The sequence below is a fragment of the Acanthochromis polyacanthus genome, chromosome 11, assembly GCF_021347895.1.
Source record: "Acanthochromis polyacanthus isolate Apoly-LR-REF ecotype Palm Island chromosome 11, KAUST_Apoly_ChrSc, whole genome shotgun sequence".
NCBI lineage: Eukaryota > Metazoa > Chordata > Actinopteri > Pomacentridae > Acanthochromis > Acanthochromis polyacanthus.
This window is the reverse complement of record NC_067123.1, coordinates 7226909-7249267: the sequence shown is the minus strand read 5'-3', so window position 1 is coordinate 7249267 and position 22359 is coordinate 7226909. Positions and strand designations below refer to the sequence as shown.

The 22359-nt window shown below is 39.6% G+C and overlaps 2 protein-coding genes across 2 annotated transcripts in view; both read right to left on the bottom strand.

The window, feature by feature from the left end:
* The window catches only part of zmym4.1 (zinc finger MYM-type containing 4, tandem duplicate 1), a 34492-nt gene extending 17787 nt beyond the window's left edge, over window positions 1-16705 (bottom strand). Inside the window, exons 1-10 of the mRNA XM_051955535.1 lie at window positions 16696-16705; window positions 10657-11106; window positions 9268-9366; window positions 8856-8932; window positions 5630-5776; window positions 3350-3588; window positions 3037-3235; window positions 1701-1904; window positions 1162-1312; window positions 960-1075 (exon numbers count right to left, since the gene is read on the bottom strand). Coding sequence (XP_051811495.1) covers window positions 960-1075; window positions 1162-1312; window positions 1701-1904; window positions 3037-3235; window positions 3350-3588; window positions 5630-5776; window positions 8856-8932; window positions 9268-9366; window positions 10657-11106; window positions 16696-16705 — 1692 coding nt within the window. The remainder of the gene's footprint in view (window positions 1-959; window positions 1076-1161; window positions 1313-1700; window positions 1905-3036; window positions 3236-3349; window positions 3589-5629; window positions 5777-8855; window positions 8933-9267; window positions 9367-10656; window positions 11107-16695) is intronic.
* Window positions 16030-21388, bottom strand: LOC127536127 (uncharacterized). Its single transcript, XM_051955629.1, has 7 exons — window positions 21170-21388; window positions 20436-20551; window positions 20045-20169; window positions 19173-19482; window positions 18980-19071; window positions 18588-18653; window positions 16030-17681 (listed from the first exon to the last, which is right to left on the bottom strand). Exons 2-7 carry the CDS (start codon window positions 20545-20547, stop codon window positions 17634-17636), a joined length of 753 nt encoding a protein of 250 aa, XP_051811589.1. The 5' UTR covers window positions 20548-20551; window positions 21170-21388; the 3' UTR covers window positions 16030-17633.
* Between the last annotated feature and the right edge of the window lie 971 nt (window positions 21389-22359).

The following is a 22359-nucleotide window of genomic DNA, read 5'->3' as shown; positions in this document are numbered from 1 at the left end:
GCACTGTGAGAAAGATTCAGTTTGTAGTAGCTGTAAACAACGAGTGTGGCATCAAAACGATAAATTCGGCAACTATGTGTAATCTGACATTGACTAATGGATTAGCAGATATAATCTGATCTGAAAATGGAAGAATAAATCAATGACATGAGTTATTTCCAAGTGAATAATCACAAGACAGATCCTTGACCGATTCCATGACAGCAGAGACGCACAGGGCTGGGTATCAATCTAAAAGTTTCAATACTGATACCTTCACTTCAATACCGGTTCCTAAACGATACTTTTTTCGATACCAGTTTTACAATATATACTCTAACAGAATGAAACTTGCATTACACATTACTTTTCACATCTTGAGTTTAATTTTCCAGTGATTTCCAGTGCAAAAGAACATTTGCAAGCAATGTACAGTTCAGTACATACTGAGCCACCTTCGCCCCCGGACCCTTCCTGGCCGAGGGAACGGCCAGGAAGGCCGTTCGTCCTTCGGCCAGAACGTCCTTCCTGCGGGGGACGGCCCGCACCCGGGGAGAGGTCCCGCGAGGGGATCCTCCCGCACCGAGCCGCCGCCCCTGGCCCGTTTTAGACCTCAGAAGCATCTTTTCCCACTTCGACGACACGCTACACAACTGCAGTAAAGTCAATGTACCTAACGTGAAACTTGTTTGTGAATTGGGGGGGGGGGGGGGGGGGCACAGGGTCTTTTTTTCCCGGCACGTGTAATGTTACAGCCAATCACAGGTTTGCTTCATCATAATCACATGATAAGTACCGGAACGTGGAATCTAAAGACGAGGCTTATTTCGATACTCATTACTACCGAAACATTTCGGTCGGTGCCATTAAAGAACCGAAGTTTGGTACTCAGCCCTGGAGACACACAGAGATGTTAAATTTGCAAAGCTGACTTTACTTTAAATGCAACAGAAAATTCCAGCGTGTTATATTGTGATTACCTGAAAAGTCATGACACATGGCAGAGTGCAGAAGTTCCTGATGGAGGTATCCGACATGGCCAGGTGATAAGCCGGCACCGTGTGTTTTCCACAGTTGTCACAATTCAACCGAGCACCTGTGGAACACAAGTAAGTTTTATAAAAAAGAAAAGAAATAAACCGGTAAACAGGTTAATGCCTTGAGAAGCTGGCTGTCTGATACCTGAAGCACTGACAGTCTGGACTTTAAACGCCATAACACAGCTGCTGCTACAGAAGAGGTTCACCGAGTCGTCGCTGTTTTTGTTGTCGACCATCTCTGCCAGCAAACGGGTGGTTCGACACATCGTACACGGCTGGGATATCTTGGTTTTCTGTAAGATATAAAGAATAAGAGGCACGTTATATATAAATGATCTGTACAGAGTCAGTGACAGGAATCAGACCTGTAGTTGTGACCATTTAAGTCACATTTAGCTCCATACAAATGTGTTTATTAGCCAATAAAAACCACGATGGCTGCAGAGGAAACTAATCTGTGGACTTAAAACTAAATGATAGTTTTCAACCATAACAATCTTGGACTGAAAATACCTTTGGAACTTCAAAGTAAAAGACTTTCAGTAGAGTTCATTTGGTAAAGTTCGCATCCTTGAGCTCTAACAAACTAGCTGAATGCGCTACTTGGCTCATAAATGGTATCAATGCGATCAACATCGAACAACAACATTCAGTCAAACTTTCTTTTTCTATCCTCTGTACCTCCTTGTATTTGGTCAAACATTCGGTGTTGCACATGGTTTTGTTGATGTCCTCCATCTTCAGCAGCAGCGGTTTACTGTGACAGTACGACCCACAGTTACCACAGCCGGCCATCGACAGGTTGTTGACGGTTCGGAAACGGTTGAAACAGGCGTCGCTGCAGATCTTGTGGACGGCGCCGCTCAGGATCACTTCGTGTTTGCTCTGCAGGGAGACGAAGGCAGCTCGGGTTTAATAGTTCCTTCACTTAAAAAAATGTAGCTTACACGAGTTAAAAGGCTGTTTGTCCCGCTATTGTACTGCTAAAGGCTGTATAAACATTTGTACAAGGCACTTCAACAAAAAAGGATCATTGTAAGAGAAACTACTTGTCCAATAAAAATGCTTCAGTCAACAGAAGCCATTCAGGCTAGAAAATACATTTCTGATGATTTCAAATGAACAGAATACAGCTAAACATAATTTTTGTGACTATGACAGACCTATACACCTGTTTTTAGAGCTGCAACAATTAGTTGTCGCCAAATAAATTATCAACTATTATAATAATTTTTTAGTCGTTCAAGCAAGAAAAAAATGAAGCCTCAAATTGAAGTCTCTTAAAAGTTTTTTTTTTTCATTTCTTGGCCCCTTAAGAGGAAATATTCAAACTGAAAAATAAATTTTATTCCTGAAAAAAACACAAGCAGGCCAGACCAATAATTGATCATTAAATCATAAAAATATGACAGTAACTTAATCTTTTTTGTTTTCATGCAATAATGAAAAAGTAATTTAAGGCAATTAAAATTCTGGAAAACCAATAGTGACACTGAAGGTCTTTATTGTTGTAAATACGATAACTTTTTGATAGATTTTTCAGATCAAATAAAAAGAAAATGTTAAAATAAGTCACTGAGTGTATTTGGGTTGGGGATGAAACGAGACATTTGTCATCTTTAGCTTTTGGAAACAATGACTGACATTTTTCATCATTTTTAGACTAAATAATTAATCATTTAATCAAGACAATTATTGACAGATTTATTAACGCTTAAAACCATTGTTAGCTGCAGTACTACATGTTTAATAGCTGGAATAAGAAACCTATTAACTGATTAGTTTATAGTCAGAAAATATATCTGCAACTACTTTAATAGTCCATTAATCACTTTTATTTTTAGCCAAACATTCCTTTATTTGGCTTTTTCTTTCTGTAGTTTTTTGGTCCTTTTGATTAAAAAAAAAGTCTGAAGAAGACGCTTTCAACTCAGTGAAACTAAAATGGTAAAATTACTAAAATAATTACAGATTAAATGAATGGTAATAAACAATGATAAGCTACACTTTGACTTACGATGCAGTATCTGGTGCACATGCTGCAGAGTGACTGTGGTGCGATTGGCTGCGGGGTTTTTATGGAGATGTTCGACTTTCTGTAGTTGCAGGCGTTTCTCTTGTAGTTGAAGGAGGTCAGACAGTTCTGGCTGCAAAAATCCTTCATGGCTCCTTTAGCATCCGGAGCCAGAATGATGTCCTGAGCTCGAAAGATCAACCTGAGAGGAAACAAGATCAAGAGGAGGTACAAATCCAGTCACATTCAGCATTTTCAGGCACATCGTCAGTCACTTTGCACATTAAATCAAAGCTAATCTGGCTCTGGAGCTCACTTTTGGCAGTTGTGGCAGATCTTTGTGGGTCCTTTGATGGTGGGAAGCGACGTGGTGAGGCAGTTGGTGGAGCAGAACAGCGCAGGAGAACCTTTCCTCTGGAACGCCGTCTGTCCTTTAATCAGGTTCTTCTTGCAGTGTGAACACGACATGTGCAGAGACGATGGGTTGATGACGGGCAGCGTCTGAGTATCGGTACCTGAAGTTACAGAAAAGACGGATCCGATCCTCAAGTCCTCCTGTCAGCAAGAAAACAGTAGGAAGGAACAGCAGGTGAGCCAGTGCTGGTCTGGATCTAATCTGAGCAAACATTGTGAAAAGAAGATTACCTCTTTGAATGGAGAGAATACTGAGGTTGAAAATTTGCTGGCAGGTTCTAAAGATGTATTATTTTTTTTAAAATATAAAAATTAAACCATTTACGAGAGCCACAAACTGTTAAATAACAAAAATAAATAAATGACATAAAATATACAAAGTGCAGTTCCATCAGAAAAACAAATCTACGCTGAAATGCACATTATTGTATCAAAATCATATTGTTTCATTTAAAAAACTGCCAAAGATAAGCTCTTTGCACTAGACTCTGTTGAAAAAATAAAAATTTAAAAAAAATCTACAAAAACCGGCATTATTTGACCAAAAACTGTCAAAAAAGGAAGAATGATTGCATTTTAAGCTTTCCAGCTGCTCTTGAACTAATGCAACGTGCAATTCTGCCAGGAAAATTAACACAATCTTAACTCACAAGTGATATTTCATTAAAGGTTGATGCTACGGGTACAGACCCGTACCCGTAGCATCTGTACTAGAGGTACGGACCCGTTAAGGTCACTGAAGAGCTGGCGCCGGTTAACTACTATTTGCTGCACATTACAGGCAGTTTATATGAATGACTTTGACGGCGAACATTGTATAATTTAACCAAAAATACACCGTCTCCTCTCACACTTTAGACCAGGGGTGTCAAACTCAGTTCCTGGAGGGCCACTATCCTGCATGTTTTAGATGTTTCCTTCTTCCAACACACCTGATTCAAATGATCAGCTTATCATCAAGCTCAGCAGAAGCCTGATAACGAGCCTGATCATTTGAATCAGGTGTGTTGGAAGAGGGAAACATCTAAAACATGCAGGATAGTGGCCCTCCAGGAACGGATCTTGACACCCCTGCTTTAGACATTGCAGTTTTTACGCTTTTAGACGCCGTGTCTAAAGTGTTTGAAGTCCAGCTCCTATTAATTAGTTTACCGCGTTCAGTGGTGGAAGCGGCTGACGAACTCCATTGCAAATGTTCCCATTTAATTTCGGACGCTAATTTACAAGATAAAGTTAAGGATGTCGAATATGAAACAAACACTCGTGAATGGTGAGGAGCAGCTCTTTAATTCGGCATGAATTAAAAAAAACCACAAACTCGATTTACTGTGATATTGTGAGATTTGTTTGTGGTTATGTAACTTAGCCATTCAACAGAGTCCGCTAACATTAAAGTGACTGACGTACAGTGTCTGTGTTGACAGACGCAGAAAATACGTCAGGGTTTTGTTTAGGTTGTTATTATGTAATAGTCTGTCGCTACTTTTGAAGGTAAAAAATACTTGTAGTTTGCTGGCTGTTAGTTCCGCCATTTGTTTTGTTTGCTGTTTGTGCTTTATTAGAACAGGGTCACGTGAATAAAAAGTTTTGCTATTTTTAATAGTAGTGCTGATTTCAACCCCCAAATCGCTGTCCGTGAAAAAGTCAGATAATGATGATTTAACATGTAGAGTATCTGTGGACACTTGGAACTATGCTGTACAAATGTATGATGTGATTCGAGGTTGTTTTCTTTGAGCTCTTGTAAAACAGACTTTAATTTTTCACTGTAAATGTGTTCTATTGCACAAAACACACTTGTGAGTTCTCTCTACCTCTTGTCAGGATTTTATACTGCAGACAAAAATGAGCTCATAGTGAGAAAAAAAAAATGCATAAAACCTGCTTGGGGCTCAGAGGGTTCACGACGTGTTGCATTAATTTAGTTCCATCTTTTAGAACATGAAGGCTGTGCTGCTTAAAGCTCCAGTGAAGCAGAAGATTTATTCCAGGAGTCCAATTTGAACAGTAAATCTGTGAATTTAAAAAACCCTCTGGGGCCAAAACACTGCACAGCAGATTTATTACCGTCAGAATGGATTTTGGTCACAGAAACTGCAAGGTAATCTGCAGAACTGAGCATTGACCGTACGATGATTTCCATCAGAAATGTGTGTCTGTTTGCAGCTTCAGATTATCGCACCTTTGAAGGTTCGTCTTTCACGCTGGCCGTAGACGTCGAGGAAACCAGCGCCTGTTCGTACTCCTCGTCCACCGGCTCGTCCTTTACTTTGACCAGAGGAGGCGAAGGAGTCGACCTGGCTGTTTGGTCAGCAGAACACAACCTCTCCTGCAATAAGAAAACAAGGAAAATATGCAATTTTAACTGGTAGGGATTGACTGAAACGGGTTTTACATGCCCGATACCGATTATTGGTAATCAGGCGAGGACGGCAACAGATAGCAGATAATTGACACCAATATACTCGAATGTTTAACATGTGATCATCGAAAACCTGTCAATCCTCACTAGGCTTCTTTGTTGATAAGGCTGACTATAACTGGCTGAAAGCATTCCTCAAATTATTCCAGCAATTCAATTACTAAAATTCCTTGAGGCAAAATTCTTTGAATTGAGGCTTCATTTAATCCTCGACATGCCAGACCTCAGCTCACTAACTGGTTCGGACCCACACTTCATCCTATATGAACCTATAAACAATAAATTATAAGGAGATTTTAAGTTTTGACGGGACGTTTCTACTTTAACCGGTGTAGCTTTTCTAGTGTTTACGGCATTTGTCAGATCAGAGGCTGATCTATGAGGACAGTTTAACAGTCAGACTTTCTTTGTGTGAGTCGACAAAAACTAAACGCTCAGTCAGAGTTAACAGAAATGAAGGTGATTTTCTGCTTTCTTTGTCAACTCACAGTTTCTGCTTTAAACTCAAACAGGACAGTTTAACAATCATTTGACTCGTTTTCTGCACAAAATGAACCGATCGCTAACAGGTTGTTTTAATGGAGAACACTGAGGAATATAATAATTTCTGACTGTAAAAGCTGCTACTGGAAATGATGTAAAACAGGAATGCCGATAGAAAACTGCTAAACGTGTATTAATGTATTTATTTTATTGATCAATGCAGCTGATTATTGATAAGAGACAGCTGCACAATAAAACTATCAAACTTCATTTATTCAAACATAATATTATGTTGAAGTGCATGTAGGTCTGACACTGACTCATAATGAAGGAAATTAATTTAATTTGAACCAAATCAAAGTGAAACTAAAGTTACTGATTGATATTCTCTGTAATCAATACTAATAAACTGATCAGTTTTCTTATTTTTGTTCTATCAGCTGCAGTTTAAATGGACCAAACATAAAAACAGATTTATGGGATTTCTGAATCATCAACTGAATACATGTGGGGTTCCCATTAGGGCTGGGCGATATGACCAAAATTTTATATCCCGATATAGCTTATTTTATATCCCGATACGATATACATAACGATATAGCATATTTATGGTAAATTCAATGAATGAATGGGACCGGGCAGCGGCATACCTTACAAAGTACGGTAGTCTGATCCTTGTCAGTCTTTTTTAAGTCCAAACCACCGCCATATGACAGAAGTTCCTCCTCTTTTAGGTACAAGCTTGTCGGTTTGAGCTGGTTGTTCGTGTGCATATTTCCCAGTTAGGCACGTCGGTGACGTAAAATACTGCCGTAAAGCGTGTTTTGCGACACTGCGATATAAACGATAGGATCTTCACATAAAACGATAGACATTTTCTATCGTCCAGATGATATCTATCGTCATATCGCCCAGCCCTAGTTCCCATGACTTTGAGTTTTAGTAGAGTACCCTTGTAGTATACTATATATGTACACTGACAGTCAATAGAAACTTTGAGACCATATTTTTCAACATAATTTTTATTTTGAAGCCCGAAACTGGATTTTCTTCATATGAATCATTTGTTTAGCACAGGGGTCAGCAATCCGCGGCTCCGGAGCCGCATGTGGCTCTTTCAGCCCTCTGGTGTGGCTCCTTGTAACTTTGGAAAATAAATTGTTTTGCCTTTCAGGTGCGTTTCAATGCATTTTAATATAAAGAGTTTTATTGTGAAATTACCGCTCTTATTTTGACGTGTCACTCCACCAGATGTGCTGCTGGGGTTTTCCCCTGGCTGGGACATGAGAGCGCAAGGTTGAGGCAGAGAAGATGGAGAAGCAACGCCTGGAGTTTCACATCGTTTTGTACTCAAGAATGGCAAGCCTGTATATTAAAGCTCCACTCCAAGAAAGACACGTCTTGTCTTTGAGTCAAAAGTACTCATGAGTACTAAGGTTACTCGCAAGAACACGGCTCGATGTCACCTCCAGCATCCAGGCAGCAGGTCAGAGTCAGAGGAGTGCTGTCTTGGAAAATAGGGCAGCGACTTACCGGAGAAAAGTTATTAGCTTAAGATAAATAGATTTTACAAGTTAAATAGACATTCGCAAAATATTGATTTCCAGCTAACATTACGTAACATATGAGGTTCAGCAGCAAAAAAGACATTAACCAAGTAAGATAAATATTAGTGGTAGGACACAATTAAAAAAATGAATCTATCTAATTAGAGGCTTTGTAATTAATTAATCACGACTGATTAACAAGGGCATAGAGGTACAAAAGCGATATATGCAGTGTTGTCTTCATTTTAAATGCCAAAAGGATTTTGCGGCTCCCGGTGTTTTATTTTCTGTGGGAAACAGGTCGAAATGGCTCTTTGAGTGTTAAAGGTTGCCGACCCCTGGTTTAGCATATTGGCATACAGAAACAAAAATCTAAAGTTTCAAGAATGATTTCAAAATAAAGAATTTCACAAAAGAAAACCGTACCTGCCAAACACAAAGTCACAACAGTCAATACCGAGTACAGCCTCCATTTGCTTCGATGCAGGCAGCAATCCGTCAGCGCATGCTTTGGACCAGGCTTCTGATTGTGGGTTGGGAACAGCCCATACGCCTGGCTACATCACTGTAGCTCAAAGCGGCCTCCACCATACCCAGTGCCCGGAGACGTTGTTCATGTGATAGACGCGGCATGATGCTGTTCACTGGACTAACAATGGTGGCCTTTTTTGGGCCTTTATATAGGCCTTCAAAACCCATTCTCAAATTGTGCAGATACTCACTGAGTATTGCTTGGTGTGTATTTGGTTCACTTTTGCAAAGTGACCAACCCATGTGCAATGAATCATGACAAAATGACAACTCATCATTATCTCAACTACCAGGGCACTAGATCATCAGTAAATCCACAATGAATAATTACAACCCCCCTAAAAGAAGAATTCTGTGTACATTTCTACCTTAAAGTTTCTATTAACTGTCAGTATATAATACTATATAATTTTCTTTCTACTTACAGAGTCTGATCGTGGTACTGAAAGTTTGACCACTTTCATCCCGTTCAACATTGTCGCTGGAGATGAGCTGTCTCTGCCTACAGGAACATGAGGAGAATTTGTGAATAAGAGCAAGAAGTAAAAGAAACAGGCATTAAAATATTCATAGCAACAGTTACATCAAGTTGTTAAATATGAAATATTGTGATCTGCTTTACATATTTCACCACAGTAACACACAATTCTTTACCACCAAACATCGGAAAGTCTGTATCATAGCCGTTTAGCCATGATAGCAGGTGCATAAACTTCCTAAAGGGACAACTGAATTGTTGATAAAATTGTTCACACAAGATGAGAATCTTAATTTGCAATAAGTTGTTTTTCAGTGAAAGTCATTAACTTCTGTAGCACCATGAGTCTGGTCACTGACCTTCAGACGATGGAGACGAGCTGGACTGGATCAGGTCTGAAGTCGTTGGTTTCACATCAGGTTCCTCCTCGACAGACTTGGTGTCCTCTGTCACCGAGACTGTCAAAGAATTCAAAATACAGGAATTAGTGTCAGAAGCAGTAGAGGAGCTTCCAAACACAAATACATGGTAAAAGTAACTCCAGTGCCTGTAGAAAGTACTCACTCTTCTTGAAAGTTTTCCCCTTCATTTCGTTTTAACAGTGAATTAAGGCCAATTTATGCGGTGTTTCAGACAAAATGGTTTTTTTTTTAAAAAGACTCTTCCATGTGAAAGTGAAAACAGATTTCTATGAAGTAATGTCATTTAATTGAAAATATAAAACATAAAATAACTGACTCCATTAGCATTTACCCCCTTAAAGTCAGCATTTAGTAAATGCAAGCTTTCCAGGATCAGCTGCTCAAAAGCTTCATCACATCGTGATGCTGCCACTACCATGCTTCACGTCATGATGCTGCCACCACCATGCTTCACATCATGATGCTGCCACCACCATGCTTCACATCATGATGCTGCCACCACCATGCTTCACATCATGATGCTGCCACCACCATGCTTCACATCATGATGCTGCCACCACCATGCTTCACATCATGATGCTGCCACCACCATGCTTCACATCATGGCCGCCAGTTTTCTTCTAAGGACAGTCTTTGGAGGGCAATATTGACCACAAGCAAGAACATTGACTCTAAAACCATCAAAAAGCTCACATGCTCAGTTGATTCTAGACTGATTAAAGTATTGCAGAAGAAAGGCGGTTACATCAACATGTGATAAACACATGTTCAATTAAATATTGTTTAAAAGTTTTATTTTTATTATACCATTGTTGAATATTGTTTTAAAAATAAAGATTATGATGTTATATACTTGTTGGTATAAAATAAATGTGTTGTTTACTTTTACAACTGAACTTTGTTTATTTTTTATTTGACTTGCATAATTATCTGGAACAGTCATATTCTAGAAAATCGGATTATTACACCTCTAAATAATAAAAATATTCCAAAACTACCAAATAATGCTCACAATAGGCCTTTGCAATAGTAAAAAAGCAGATTTAGTAAAATTAAGCAAAAAGCCTCTTCACAATAACGAAAAATTACATTTGCATAATTATCTGGAACACACAATAAAGTTAGGAGGTGGCATGCACAGTAAAAACTGTAAAAAAATTTCCTGATGTCAACTTTACTGTTTCCATCACTATTCCATAAATTTGCACTCAACAAATTTCCCAAAACATCTCATTTCCTACAAGAGCAACACAACTTTTTTCTCTGTATTGATAAACTCTCACTGAAACAACATATCACATATCAGTGGACTGTGTTGTATTTTACCTGTATTCGGTGCAGCAGGTGATCGGCTGCCTTCTGTGTCCATAAACTCTTCCTCCTCCTTCATCTGAGCCTCCTGCTCCACCTGATCCACTGTTCCGATGTCCATCATCTCATCGAGGTCATCTGCAGTAGAAACTCTCACTTTATAGGCAGAAGATTCCTTCTCCTGCTGTTTACCGTACTCCTCCTCCTCCTCACTGTGTTCTACCTCCTCCTTGGATTTAGAATTCTTGTTCGTGTCCTCGCTGACTTTCGCTGGACTTTCCTCTAAGCTGCTGTCCGGCGCTGCAGCGTTTTGCACCTTTTCCTCAATCTCAGTTTTCACTTCGACAGTCTCTTTTTCAGACTCTGAGTCGCCTCCGCTGTGAACTGTAACCGTATTAAACGACTCTTCTGTGGCCGTTGCCTCAGAATCAGTTTCTTTATGCTGTGTTTCTGTGTTCTCTATTTCTTTTTAGCAGCAACAACATTATCCTCCTCCATCTGTTCAGAAAGTTTATGAGAAGATCCGCTATCAGGCTCTGGGTCTCCAACATCCTCTGATGTTGCCGGTTCTGAAACCGCCTCCACTGACTCTCCGTCTGGCTCCTTTGTTACCTGTGAAGCACAATAAAAAGTTAACAGACAGTTATGTACTCAACCAGACTGCTGGGTTTCTAAATCTATAAATTAAAACAAAATATCATTCATCAACTCTGCTGAGTAAAAATGGAGAACAACTGCATAAATTTTAGTGCTCTTTAGTCAATAGTTTGTCGAGGCTCTGGACAGCAATGAAAAGATACTGGATGTTCTCAACAGAATATAACCTCCAGAGCAGTGGCGAAATTTAAAAAAAAAAAAAAAAATCAATAAAAAAGTTAAATGACCTCCAATTTAAATGAGATATAAGACCCAAACATAAGTCTATAAATTCAATGTGCAGTTAGTAAACATTTGTGTAAATTAAGTTATTTTAAGTCGAATATTTTACAAATATTAACATGATTACATTTATCTGAGACATAGTCCAGACAGGCTCTGAACAGGCTGCAGTACTTTGCTTGGCCTAAAGGTAATTTTAAAACTTCTTAATGTTCTGTCTGTGCGTTTGTTTTGTGTACACTTTCTTTTTCTTTATGAATTACTTTGTATCAGTGACCAAACTTGAGGCAAATAAAGGCAACTTTGGAACACAGAAGTGAGTATTTTAGAATTTGCAGCCTCAAAATAAGAGTATTTTTGTTCAATTTAACAATCACACTGTATTGTTAGGAAAATTTATGTGGGTTACTAAGTTCCCTGTCGGTCTCTTTCTTGCCTGGCTGCCATGTTTTAGCGCCTTTTTCCTGCGGCTGACTGACTCCACTGTACTGCCCTTTTAAGACCTCTACCAGTCAAAAGTTTGGACTCACCTTCTCATTCAATTCTTTTTATTTATTTGTATTATTTTCTACATTATAGATTAATACAGAAGATGAACACTTTTCTGTTTACGTACAACATAATTCCACGTGTTCTTTTACAGTTTTGATGTCTTCAGGATTAATCTACAATGTATAAAATAATTAAATAAAAATCACTGAATAAGAAGGTGTGTCCAAACTTTTGACTGGTAGCGTTAGTTAAATGGTTAAAACTGAAAACCAACTTTAGTCTGTTGGCCTGGCGAATGACTAGCTAATCAGAATCATGCATAAAAAAAATCATGCTCCAAAAAGTGGTCACAACGACCCATGGAGCTCCAGCCCTTTTGAGATTTTATCTTCAGCGCCTCTATCAAACAGAACTGCTCTCTGTTTCAGCGTCCATTTATGAAAGTGGATTAATTTGCCCGTGGCTTCAACCCTGTAAAACTCATTCCTACATGCAGGAACAATGCAGTAGTGGCCTCCATTCTATCTTCTGATGATCTGTGGCTTCAGAAATACATGTAGTGATTTATGTTAACCTGACTGAGTGCTTTACTCCCCTTAACAGACTGATGAAGTAGCAACGTTACATATAACACGTCCAAAAAGGCCTTTAGTTTGCATTAGTTACACAATAGTTACCACTTATCAGTGGTCGCTGCAAACATGATGTTGTGTCTGTACACACGTGTACAATATGTAATAAGACTTCAGGGTGCTTCAATAGACAGCAAAACATATGATGGATCAAGCATAGATACTGTGCAGCAGGATAAACCTCAGATGTTCCAGTGTCTGTAGGGTTTCACTACTGCTGCTAAATAAAGCTGTAACAGATTACAAATAATTAGCTGACGAAACTAGCAGTGCAGCTGAAGAATCGTTGATAGTGAGAGACTTTAAGTTGCACTGCTCGGGCTGGTTCCAGGCTCATTCTGCATCTCCAAATGCCCGTGTGCAAAATTTAGCTGCCTAACTTTGCAGTGCAGCTAGCTCCAGAGTAATCACAGCCGACGTGCATGAATAAAAGTGACGACTGCAGTCAAACACAGACTGCCAAAACACACGTTAGCACAGACATGGTGATGCTAAACGTTATTTTTGTGTTTTGATCGTGCATTTTCATCAAACAAACAAGCACGTTAGCTTGTTCTCGCAATGTAAACACAAGCAGCGCTGCTGCTGCTGCACAGCTGCGACCAACATCTGCAGCCTGGCGCTGGTCTGGAAATAACAGCAGTCTTTACCTCTGTGTGAGCCGCTTCCTCTGATTCAGCCATGTTGTGTTGATATCTTATTGTAAACAAAAGCAGAACTAGCTCATCGCTTGCTAAGCTAACGTTAGCTCGGTTAAAAATCTCCACGCCTCCCTGGCTGCTCGTTAGCCGGCTAACATTAGCTCCGCTTTTTATGCTCACACGCCACCAAACAACCGCCACACTGGATAAATAACTCATCCGTTAGCAGTTATGTGTGGAAATACTGTGTTTACTGAGTGAAATGTTATACAGAGTGCAGTAAAGAACCGTAACAACGTGCAGAAAATTACCGCGCCAGCGACTTGGACAGACGGGACTTGATTGGTGGCCAGATGCTGGTGTCCATCGCCAGTTTCCGTAGCCGCCATGTTTGCTCCTAAATCTCGACCCTCTGATTTTACAAATAAAACACAACAAAGTGCTTTAAAACTGACTCTAAAGCTGTAAAATGTTTAAACGGTGACCCCTGACTCCAACATTTGGACCCAGTCTGGTTTGTTGCAGAGCGTTTGAGTTCTTCTTCGTTTACGTATTACGGCAGAATGGACGTTACATTACCGCCACCTTCTGGAACCTTCTTCTTCGTCTTCTTCTAATTAATGTTGTTATAACAAGCAATGCAATATACAATACAACCAAACTCTCGGTACTTTTATTAAACGTGACTGTGCTTTAATTTTGTTATGTTATTTCTTTTTAGAAAAACTGATGAAACTAGTGATATCCCTTTTGCTGTTTTTTGTTTTGTGAAAATCCCCAGTGAGGGATCAATAAAGTTTTATCTTATCAGAATTATGTAAATTCCCCGTATTAAACATGTGAAAACTCAAAAGAAAAACCACAAATGATGTCAAGTAAAGAAAATTAAAATGTATTTTAATTAGGACATTTATTTTACACGTTTTTGGAGCCTCAACATCCAGAATTTTATTCCTATTATTTAATATTTACTGTTTGAATGTAAATATAATTACTTTATTTTATACATTTATATTCTTTAAATATATATATATTTATATGCAGTTAAATATATATTATAAATATAACTATATATAAATATATACTTAAATTTTGTTGAAATATAAAATTCAACTTGTCGATACTGTATTTGTTATTAATTTCATTTATTAATTTAACCTGTATATATTATTACATGTTTAAAAAAATTCAAATAATATAAACAATACTTTGTTGCCAAAGAGACATTTTTCTTGGGTAGTGATGCTAAATATTGAGCAGTTCTTTGCAATAACAGATGACATGGTAATATAACAAAAACATACACTGCTCAAAAAAATTAAAGGAACACTTTTTAATCTAAGTATTGCATCAAGTCAGTGAAACATGTGGGACACTGATCTGGTCAAGTAAGTAACGGAGGTGGTTTTCAGTCAGTTTCAGCTGCTTTGGTGTTCATGAAATTAACAACAGGTGCACTAGAGGGGTAACAATGAGACAACCCCCAAAACAGGAATGAGTTTACAGGTGAAGGCCACTGAAACTTTTTCCTTCCTAATGTTTTCTGACTGTTTTTCACTAGTTTTGCATTTGGCTTGGGTCACTGTAACTTCTGGTAGCATGAGGCGATACCTGGACCCCACAGAGGTTCCACAGACAGTCCAACTCCTCCAGGATGGCACACCAATGCGTACCATTGCCAGAAGGTTTGCTGTGTCTCCCAGCACAGTGTCAAGAGCATGGAGGAGATTCCAGGAGACAGGCAGTTAGTCTAAGAGAGCTGGACAGGACCGTAGAAGGTCCTCAACCCATCAGCAGGACAGATATCTGCTCCTTTGTGCAAGGAGGAACAGGATGAGCACTGCAATAGCTCTACAAAATGACCTCTAGCAGACCACTGGTGTGAATGTCTCTGATCATTTTTTTTTCTTTTTTTCTCTTTTTTTGTCTGCAAGTCTGCTCAAAAATGACACCAACCAACCATGGTGTCATTGCTTAAGCTTCATGTGCAATTTTTTTCTTCTTTGTGACTGTGACCATCACCTGTCCTCATGGCAAATTAACCTACCATGTTCATTTCAAACTGTTTCCTGCATTATGCCATTGAGGGCTGTGCACACCCAAGTGAAACATAAAACAAACACAGGACAGACAGAAAGGTGAGGCATAGACAGTGTTCTAAGAGAAAAGGTGCATTCTATTTATTTGTGCTCTTTAATTCACACCTTAAAACCATTTACAAATCTAAAACCCTTCACAAACACCAAATACGACAAAATCCCAACTGGATCAATCATGAAGATGTCAGGAGACCACAAGAAAGATAGATTAAGCAGAGTGAGATCCACAGACACTAACCCAGCAACCTCCACTGACTCAGCGACCGGAGGAACAAACTCCATTGAGTTTTGGTAGGTGCCGGTGTGGTGGGTCTGGCATGCATGAAAACCTCCACCAAAAGGAGGGAGCTGTCTCCTCCAGCCCAAGGAGGTCCACACAGCCCCCCCGCAGGAGCCACCAAGCGGAGACCCAGCCCAGGAGCCCGGAGCGACCCCCGCCGACACAGCCAGAGCCCCAAGGCCCGCGCAGCAGAATGGGCCATAGCAGACCCCCACGGCGCTCCACCGGCCAACAGCCCCACTTCCCCCACGACCACCCCCCCCCCCCCCCCATCCTGACCCCCCCAAACCCCCGCCCGGAGGGAGGTGCGCACGCGCCCAGCGCCCCCCCATACACCCCACCACCCCCCACCCACCCCCCAAAAAACTAAAAAAACTATGATATTTTTAAGTAAACGCGTCATGTATTGATGTAAATATCAAGAGATGAACATCAACAGGGGCCTGTTTCACGAAGCAGGTTTAGTGAAAACTCGAGTTTGTTAACCCTGAAATGAGGAAAACTCTGACTTTTCCATTTCAAAAACGAGGTAACTCTGACCAGGGAAAGCGGGGTAACTCTAGCCTGTTTCACAAAGAGAGGTAACTTAAACTCTCGGTCAGTCACCGCAGTAACAGACTCTGGGACCAGGTTTATCTCAGGAAACCTCGAATTTCTCTCTGTCTCCACCCTCTTTCAGCCACACACGATGTTTGATTTCCTCATTCATTCAGTCAATCCGCTGGTGAGTTTTGGCGTAGAACAGCTTTTATTAACGATTAGTGGATTTCGTTGTACTTGCTGCAATGACAAAGTTCTATTCTATTCTAAAGGAGCAGCATTCAGGGCTGGAGTGGGACTAATTTTCAGCCCTGGACTTTCATGCCTCAGACCAGTGTTGTACAATTTTTACACTTCCCAGAAAAATCTGACTCCCCGTTCGCGTGAACACGTGCGACTTACGTTTCACTCTGTGGCCACTTGACGGGTTTTCTGTTGTACGTTTACAGTTTTTGCTGTTGTTTTCGGGTTAATTGTGATTAAGTACCGACCTGCAGACATGTTTTCCTTTTTAATATGATTAGGTGACATGTTTCTCCTCCTCTTCTCATCCGTATGTGCGCACCCTAAATGGCATCGGGGGAGATTCTATGCTACTCTCAGCTTCTTTTGTCACTAAACAAAATCTGACTCCCCTACTATTTTGGGAATGCAAGAAGTGACAACCTCCAAACTTTCTCAGCTACAACATCTGCACCTCTGCTGCTGCTGTGTGAAGTATCAAGCATGTAGTCATCACAAGAGAGAAGTTGTAGGGGGAGTCAGATTTTGTTAAGTTATGATTTGTAAAAGCTTCACTGGTAATATGACATTGAGTGATTTGCTGCACACATTACATTGCTGATTCTTGACAAAACCGCTCGCTTGAAAACATTGCGGCACAACTTTGTTATTACACTGCGGTCTATGTTCTTATCTGCGGTGCAGGGACAGCAGCACTCCAACACGTTTCTTCCTCTGTCCTGGGCTTGGAGAAACATAGTCGTCGTTGCTGAAGTGCGCACTGCAAACACAAAGCTTTTTAACCTTAGCCAGTTTGGTGTTTACATTGAAGCCTAGAGAAATAAGCCAAAGTCGCCTCAGAGCAACGTCCGCCACGGGAAAACGTTGAAATAAGTGCGGAGATGCAGCCACATTTTTGTTGGTACAGCCTGGATAGTCACAAGTCCGGACCATTTTCTAAAGTTAGCTGGTTAGCGTCGCTGGTCTGAGCATGAAAACACTGCCAAACAAAACAAAAGTGGTGCGCGGCTGCCAGCTGGAGGCAGCGCGGAGTGATATGAAGGGAGAGAAAATAGTACCAAACGTTTACGAGATCTGACATTTTCGTAGACAACGGTTTTGTGATGCAAATACATCACTCTTTCGAACACATATTGGTTTGAGAAGAAAAACGCTTTATTTTCGTGACCCCAGCAAACTTGCCGGACTACCTTCGTCTGGACCAAAACCGGACAGGATCTCTGCTCACTGGACGCTGTCGGGGGTAAGTCTGTGTGAATGCACAACACTGCTGACGGGGATGCCATACAGATTCATGCCAAAAATCCCGAACTATCCCTTTAAGTGGCCCAAAAAATCTGACTCCCCCTATAACTTGTCTCACAAACCATAACAGGGATTAGACAGGTGTGTTACAATCATAAATTATGCTATCAGATGTCCCATTTGGAAGGAAATGCACTATTCTAAAGTACAAGAAGATTACATGAATCTCTAGGTCAGTGTGTCACACATCACTTACAGTAAATGTACAGGGTGACCGAAAAGTTTGGAAACAAATGAAAAGTCTATAATCCAAATAATATGTTATTTCAATAAATCAGTACCACAGATATATTCAGAAGAGTAACAGATTAGTGTAAAACAAACATATTTCGACATGTTCATGTTTGTTTCTTTTACAAAGTTGTGAACGTTTCCACCAACTGGTTACACTGGTATCTTCTGGAATGTATCTTCATTCATTCTTATGAAGGTTCCTCAAACTGGCCAGTAAATGTTGTCTCATAGTACTTTTGGATGTTTAAAAAAAATTAAAACTGTCAGATACTTTACCATCAAGAGTTTTGAAATCTGACACTGATGGCCTGCATTTTGAAGTTTTGCTCCAGCATACCTGGACCTTATGGTTCTATTCATTTTCTTCCGAGTTATTGCACTCGGCAAATACTATGCTTTTAAGTTATTTTATTATGCTATAACAAAAATGGATAAAATAAGAGTGAATTCATGCACCCCCAACTCAAATAGACACTGCAGTTAAACTTTGTTTCCAAACTTTTGGGTCACCCTGTATTGTAGGACAAATTAAATGTGAGAATATTTTCAAGCAAAACTACATATTTACATCACAAAATATTGGAAGAAAGAAAGACATTACCACTTCTGAATCAATGCATGATTCTCTGTCGTCAGCACTGCTGCTGTTCGAAGTAGGTTCCCATAGCTGGAAGTAAAAAAAAAAAAAAGGATTTAAAACTGTAGCACTTACATTTGACTGATAGAATAAATATACCAGGAACAGAAACGCCCTTCACTGCAGGAGTTTTAAAAGTGTTATTGTGATTATAACTGCTAACATTATGATGATCAAGCCAGACCAAACATCTGTGCAGCATGACAATAATTATGTCAAAGTGGTATTCTGGCACACATCTCAAAAACATATTGTACTCCTAGCTATTTAAAAATAGGATTTTGTATTGCAATTATTATTTTGTTCAGCCCTACAAAGAACCTACAAATTTAGAACATGGCAAATGTTACACTCACCACTGTGTCAGCTGAACTGAATTCTGCAGCGCTTCTGCTTGTAATGACCACCTCTGAGTCTGAATCGGACTTGTTTGAGTTTGGTTCCTGAGCTGTGAAATAACACATCAGACATAATAAGACTATAATGTAGAGATACTAATTAATGCAAGAAAGCTCCTCTTGTTTCGTCATTTATTTCAGAATCACTTACAATAGGTAAGAAAATCTTCAGCTGTACAAATGTACACTGTAATGCGCTGGTATGCCTTTCCCACTGCCTCCTTATAGCCTTTCACAGTGAAGGGCGTTTCTGTTCCTGGTATATTTATTATCTTTGCACCATCAGGGTAGAGAAGAAAGAAGGGTCCGCTTTGCAAATTTAGGTTTAAGTCTTTCGTTTTTTGTACAGCAGCTTTGTGCAACTGCTCTGCATCCAGCTCTGGCTTCACAACAAGCGGTAGAGCTGTTCCTCTGACAGGTTTCAGCACTCCATTCATCAGTCCCATAAGAGCAACTGAAATCTAAAGAACAAATATGAAGGCTACTATTAAAGAGTTCACTGGCACAGTGCAAATAAATGACAGAATGAACTATAACTAGGTAGGTCTGTCACAATAACAAAATTTGCTAAACGATATACTGCCCCAGAAATTATTGTGATAAATGATGTTACTGTCATTGTTATTTTGAGACCAATTCTCTACTAATATAGTGATGAAATAGCAAACTAATAAAAAAACACCCTTTCAAAAGCAACAAACCTTTATTTCTCAAGAATATTTAAAATTATTATTGGCGTGTGAAGAAGAAATTTTAAATATTCTAAATAAATAAAACATAAATCACCCAAAAACAATGACAACAGTGTGCAAGAACTGTACAACACTGACTCTCAGTCTCAGTCATGCAGTCTCTTTGGTAGAGAGAGAGACAAGGAAAACAAATGTGCATGCAAATGGCAATATATTGAAGCCAGCAAAATACAGTTAATTTTCATATAATGTACAATTAACTGATTTATTGATTATTGTGACAGACCTAACTATAACAAAATGACTGACTGCATCAGCAAAGACAGGTTACCTTCACGTTGTCTGTCCGTTGTGCCTTTTTCTTTGTGAAGCATGACTGTCTCTCCTTCTCTTTTAAAATCCGAAAATTCTGGAATGCCTCCACTGCACCTTTTCCTGCTGCTGCTGTGCTTCCTTCTTTAGAGTCAAAATTGAATATCATTAGGAGAGGACAAAGATCACTGATAATACTGTTGTTTAGACATTCAGTATTCCAGTCCATATTTACATACTATTACTCTAGTCTTAGTCTAATTTAAAAAATAAGTAATCGATAGATAGATAGATAGATAGATAGATAGATAGATAGATAGATAGATAGATAGATAGATAGATAGATAGATAGACTTTATTTCACCACAGAAGACCAACTGACAGGTGTGCAATCCTTTTTAAAAAATTACCTCCACTTGTGCCAGGCTTATCAGCATGATGCAAGAATTTGATGTCCTTGCCACATGAACTGCAGGACGCATTTAGTGAATGCAGGCCGGATCCACAAAAAGGACAGTACATTTTACTGTGTAAATAAAAAATATATATCATTAAGCCAACAATTAGAATGGTGGACCTTCCTAGATGTCACCAGATCTAAGCCACTTGGGCAAAAATTAATGGAAAGGCGGGACAATATACACCTCTGCTGACCTAACATAATTGGGAGTGTATAATGATGAAACTTAAGTGTTGTTTAGTAGTGTGCTCTGCAATTTTTACTACTTCATGGTCAATGGAAGTAATGTAGCTGAATTAACTTTGTTATAATTTAAAGAGAGGGAACGTAGCTTCTGAGCTATTCTTAAAATTATTATTAGGAAATTATTAGGAAAGAAATCCAGAAATCTGGTTGTTTATCATGGCATGACTCATGCTGACTTGTTTGTGATGACGGTAATGTTAGTTTTATGTCTTTTAGTTTTAGTTTTAACGTTACCTTGATCTGAATTACAAACATTACCAACGTAAGGCTAGCAGTTAACACTACTTACTGCAGAGGGAGTTTCACAATAATCAAATGATGGATGGCAGAGCACATACAGAATGTTATGACAATTTCAACATGGTGACCAACATTGCTCATTTGTGAAAACACATAACAACATTAATAACAATCACTGAGTAGCAGCGTTTTACTTACGTCTCATTAAACTCTCCCGCAATCAAAACAGTCCGTCAGAAAATATTGTCCCCCGTTTCTTCTGGCCGCTGCGCACTTCCGTTGTGAGTCAACTTCCGTTAGTGAGGTTAAAGTTAAAGATATTCACAGATTCGGACTTCCAGCATCAATAACTCATGAGATATATGTTGTCAAAACATAAACGATACCTCCTTTAAATCTTTGTAAGCTAGACAATGTGCTACAAGGCCAGTTGTATCAAAAGTCGCTGTCTTTAAAGCTGCAGAAATAACATTGGCGTCTATGCAGCTGGCCGTGTGAGGAGTGAACAGGGACCGTCTGCAAATAGCAAAACCGCTGCAACAGCGAAAAGAGACACTACACAAATATTCAATAACTTCACTCTTGTACACTGTAGCGCCACCAAACTCACTGTAGCCATGAATGGGCTGTGGCTGGTCATACTACAACTCTTGGTTTGATGCTAAATGAAAAAATAGAATTTTAAGGAATTTTTATTATTATTTTATGAGTATTAAAATTCAATAACTCCACTCTTACACACTGTACAGTCACCAAAATCACTGGAGCCATCAATTGTCTCCTGCTGGTCATACTACAACTCTTGCTTTGTTGCTAAATGAAAAATCTGAATTTTAAGGAATTTTTTTTACGTTATTAGGGCTGCACAGTGACATAGTGGTTAGCACTTTCGCCTTGCAGCAAGAAGATCCCCGGTTCAAATCCCGGACTGGGCCTGGGATCTTTCTGCATGGAGTTTACATGTTCTCCCTGTGCATGCGTGGGTTTTCTCCGGGTACTCCGGCTTCCTCCCACAGTCCAAAAATATGCTGAGGTTAATTGGTTATTCTAAATTGCCCGTAGGTGTGAATGTGAGTATGATTGTTTGTCTGTATATGTAGCCCTGTGACAGACTGGCGACCTGTCCAGGGTGTCGCCTGCCTTCGCCCGAGTCAGCTGGGATAGGCTCCAGCACCCCCCGTGACCCTAGTGAGGATAAAGCAGTGTATAGAAAATGGATGGATGGATTATGTTATTAGTAATACAAAAATACCCCTTGGTGTTGTGTGTTGTGCAACAGCCACAGTTGAAGAGGCTGTACACAAGTTAGGTTCTTATCAGATATAAGACGGTTTTGGTCTGGGGTAAGGATCCAAAACTGTTTCAAAAATAATTCCAGAAAAACTGTC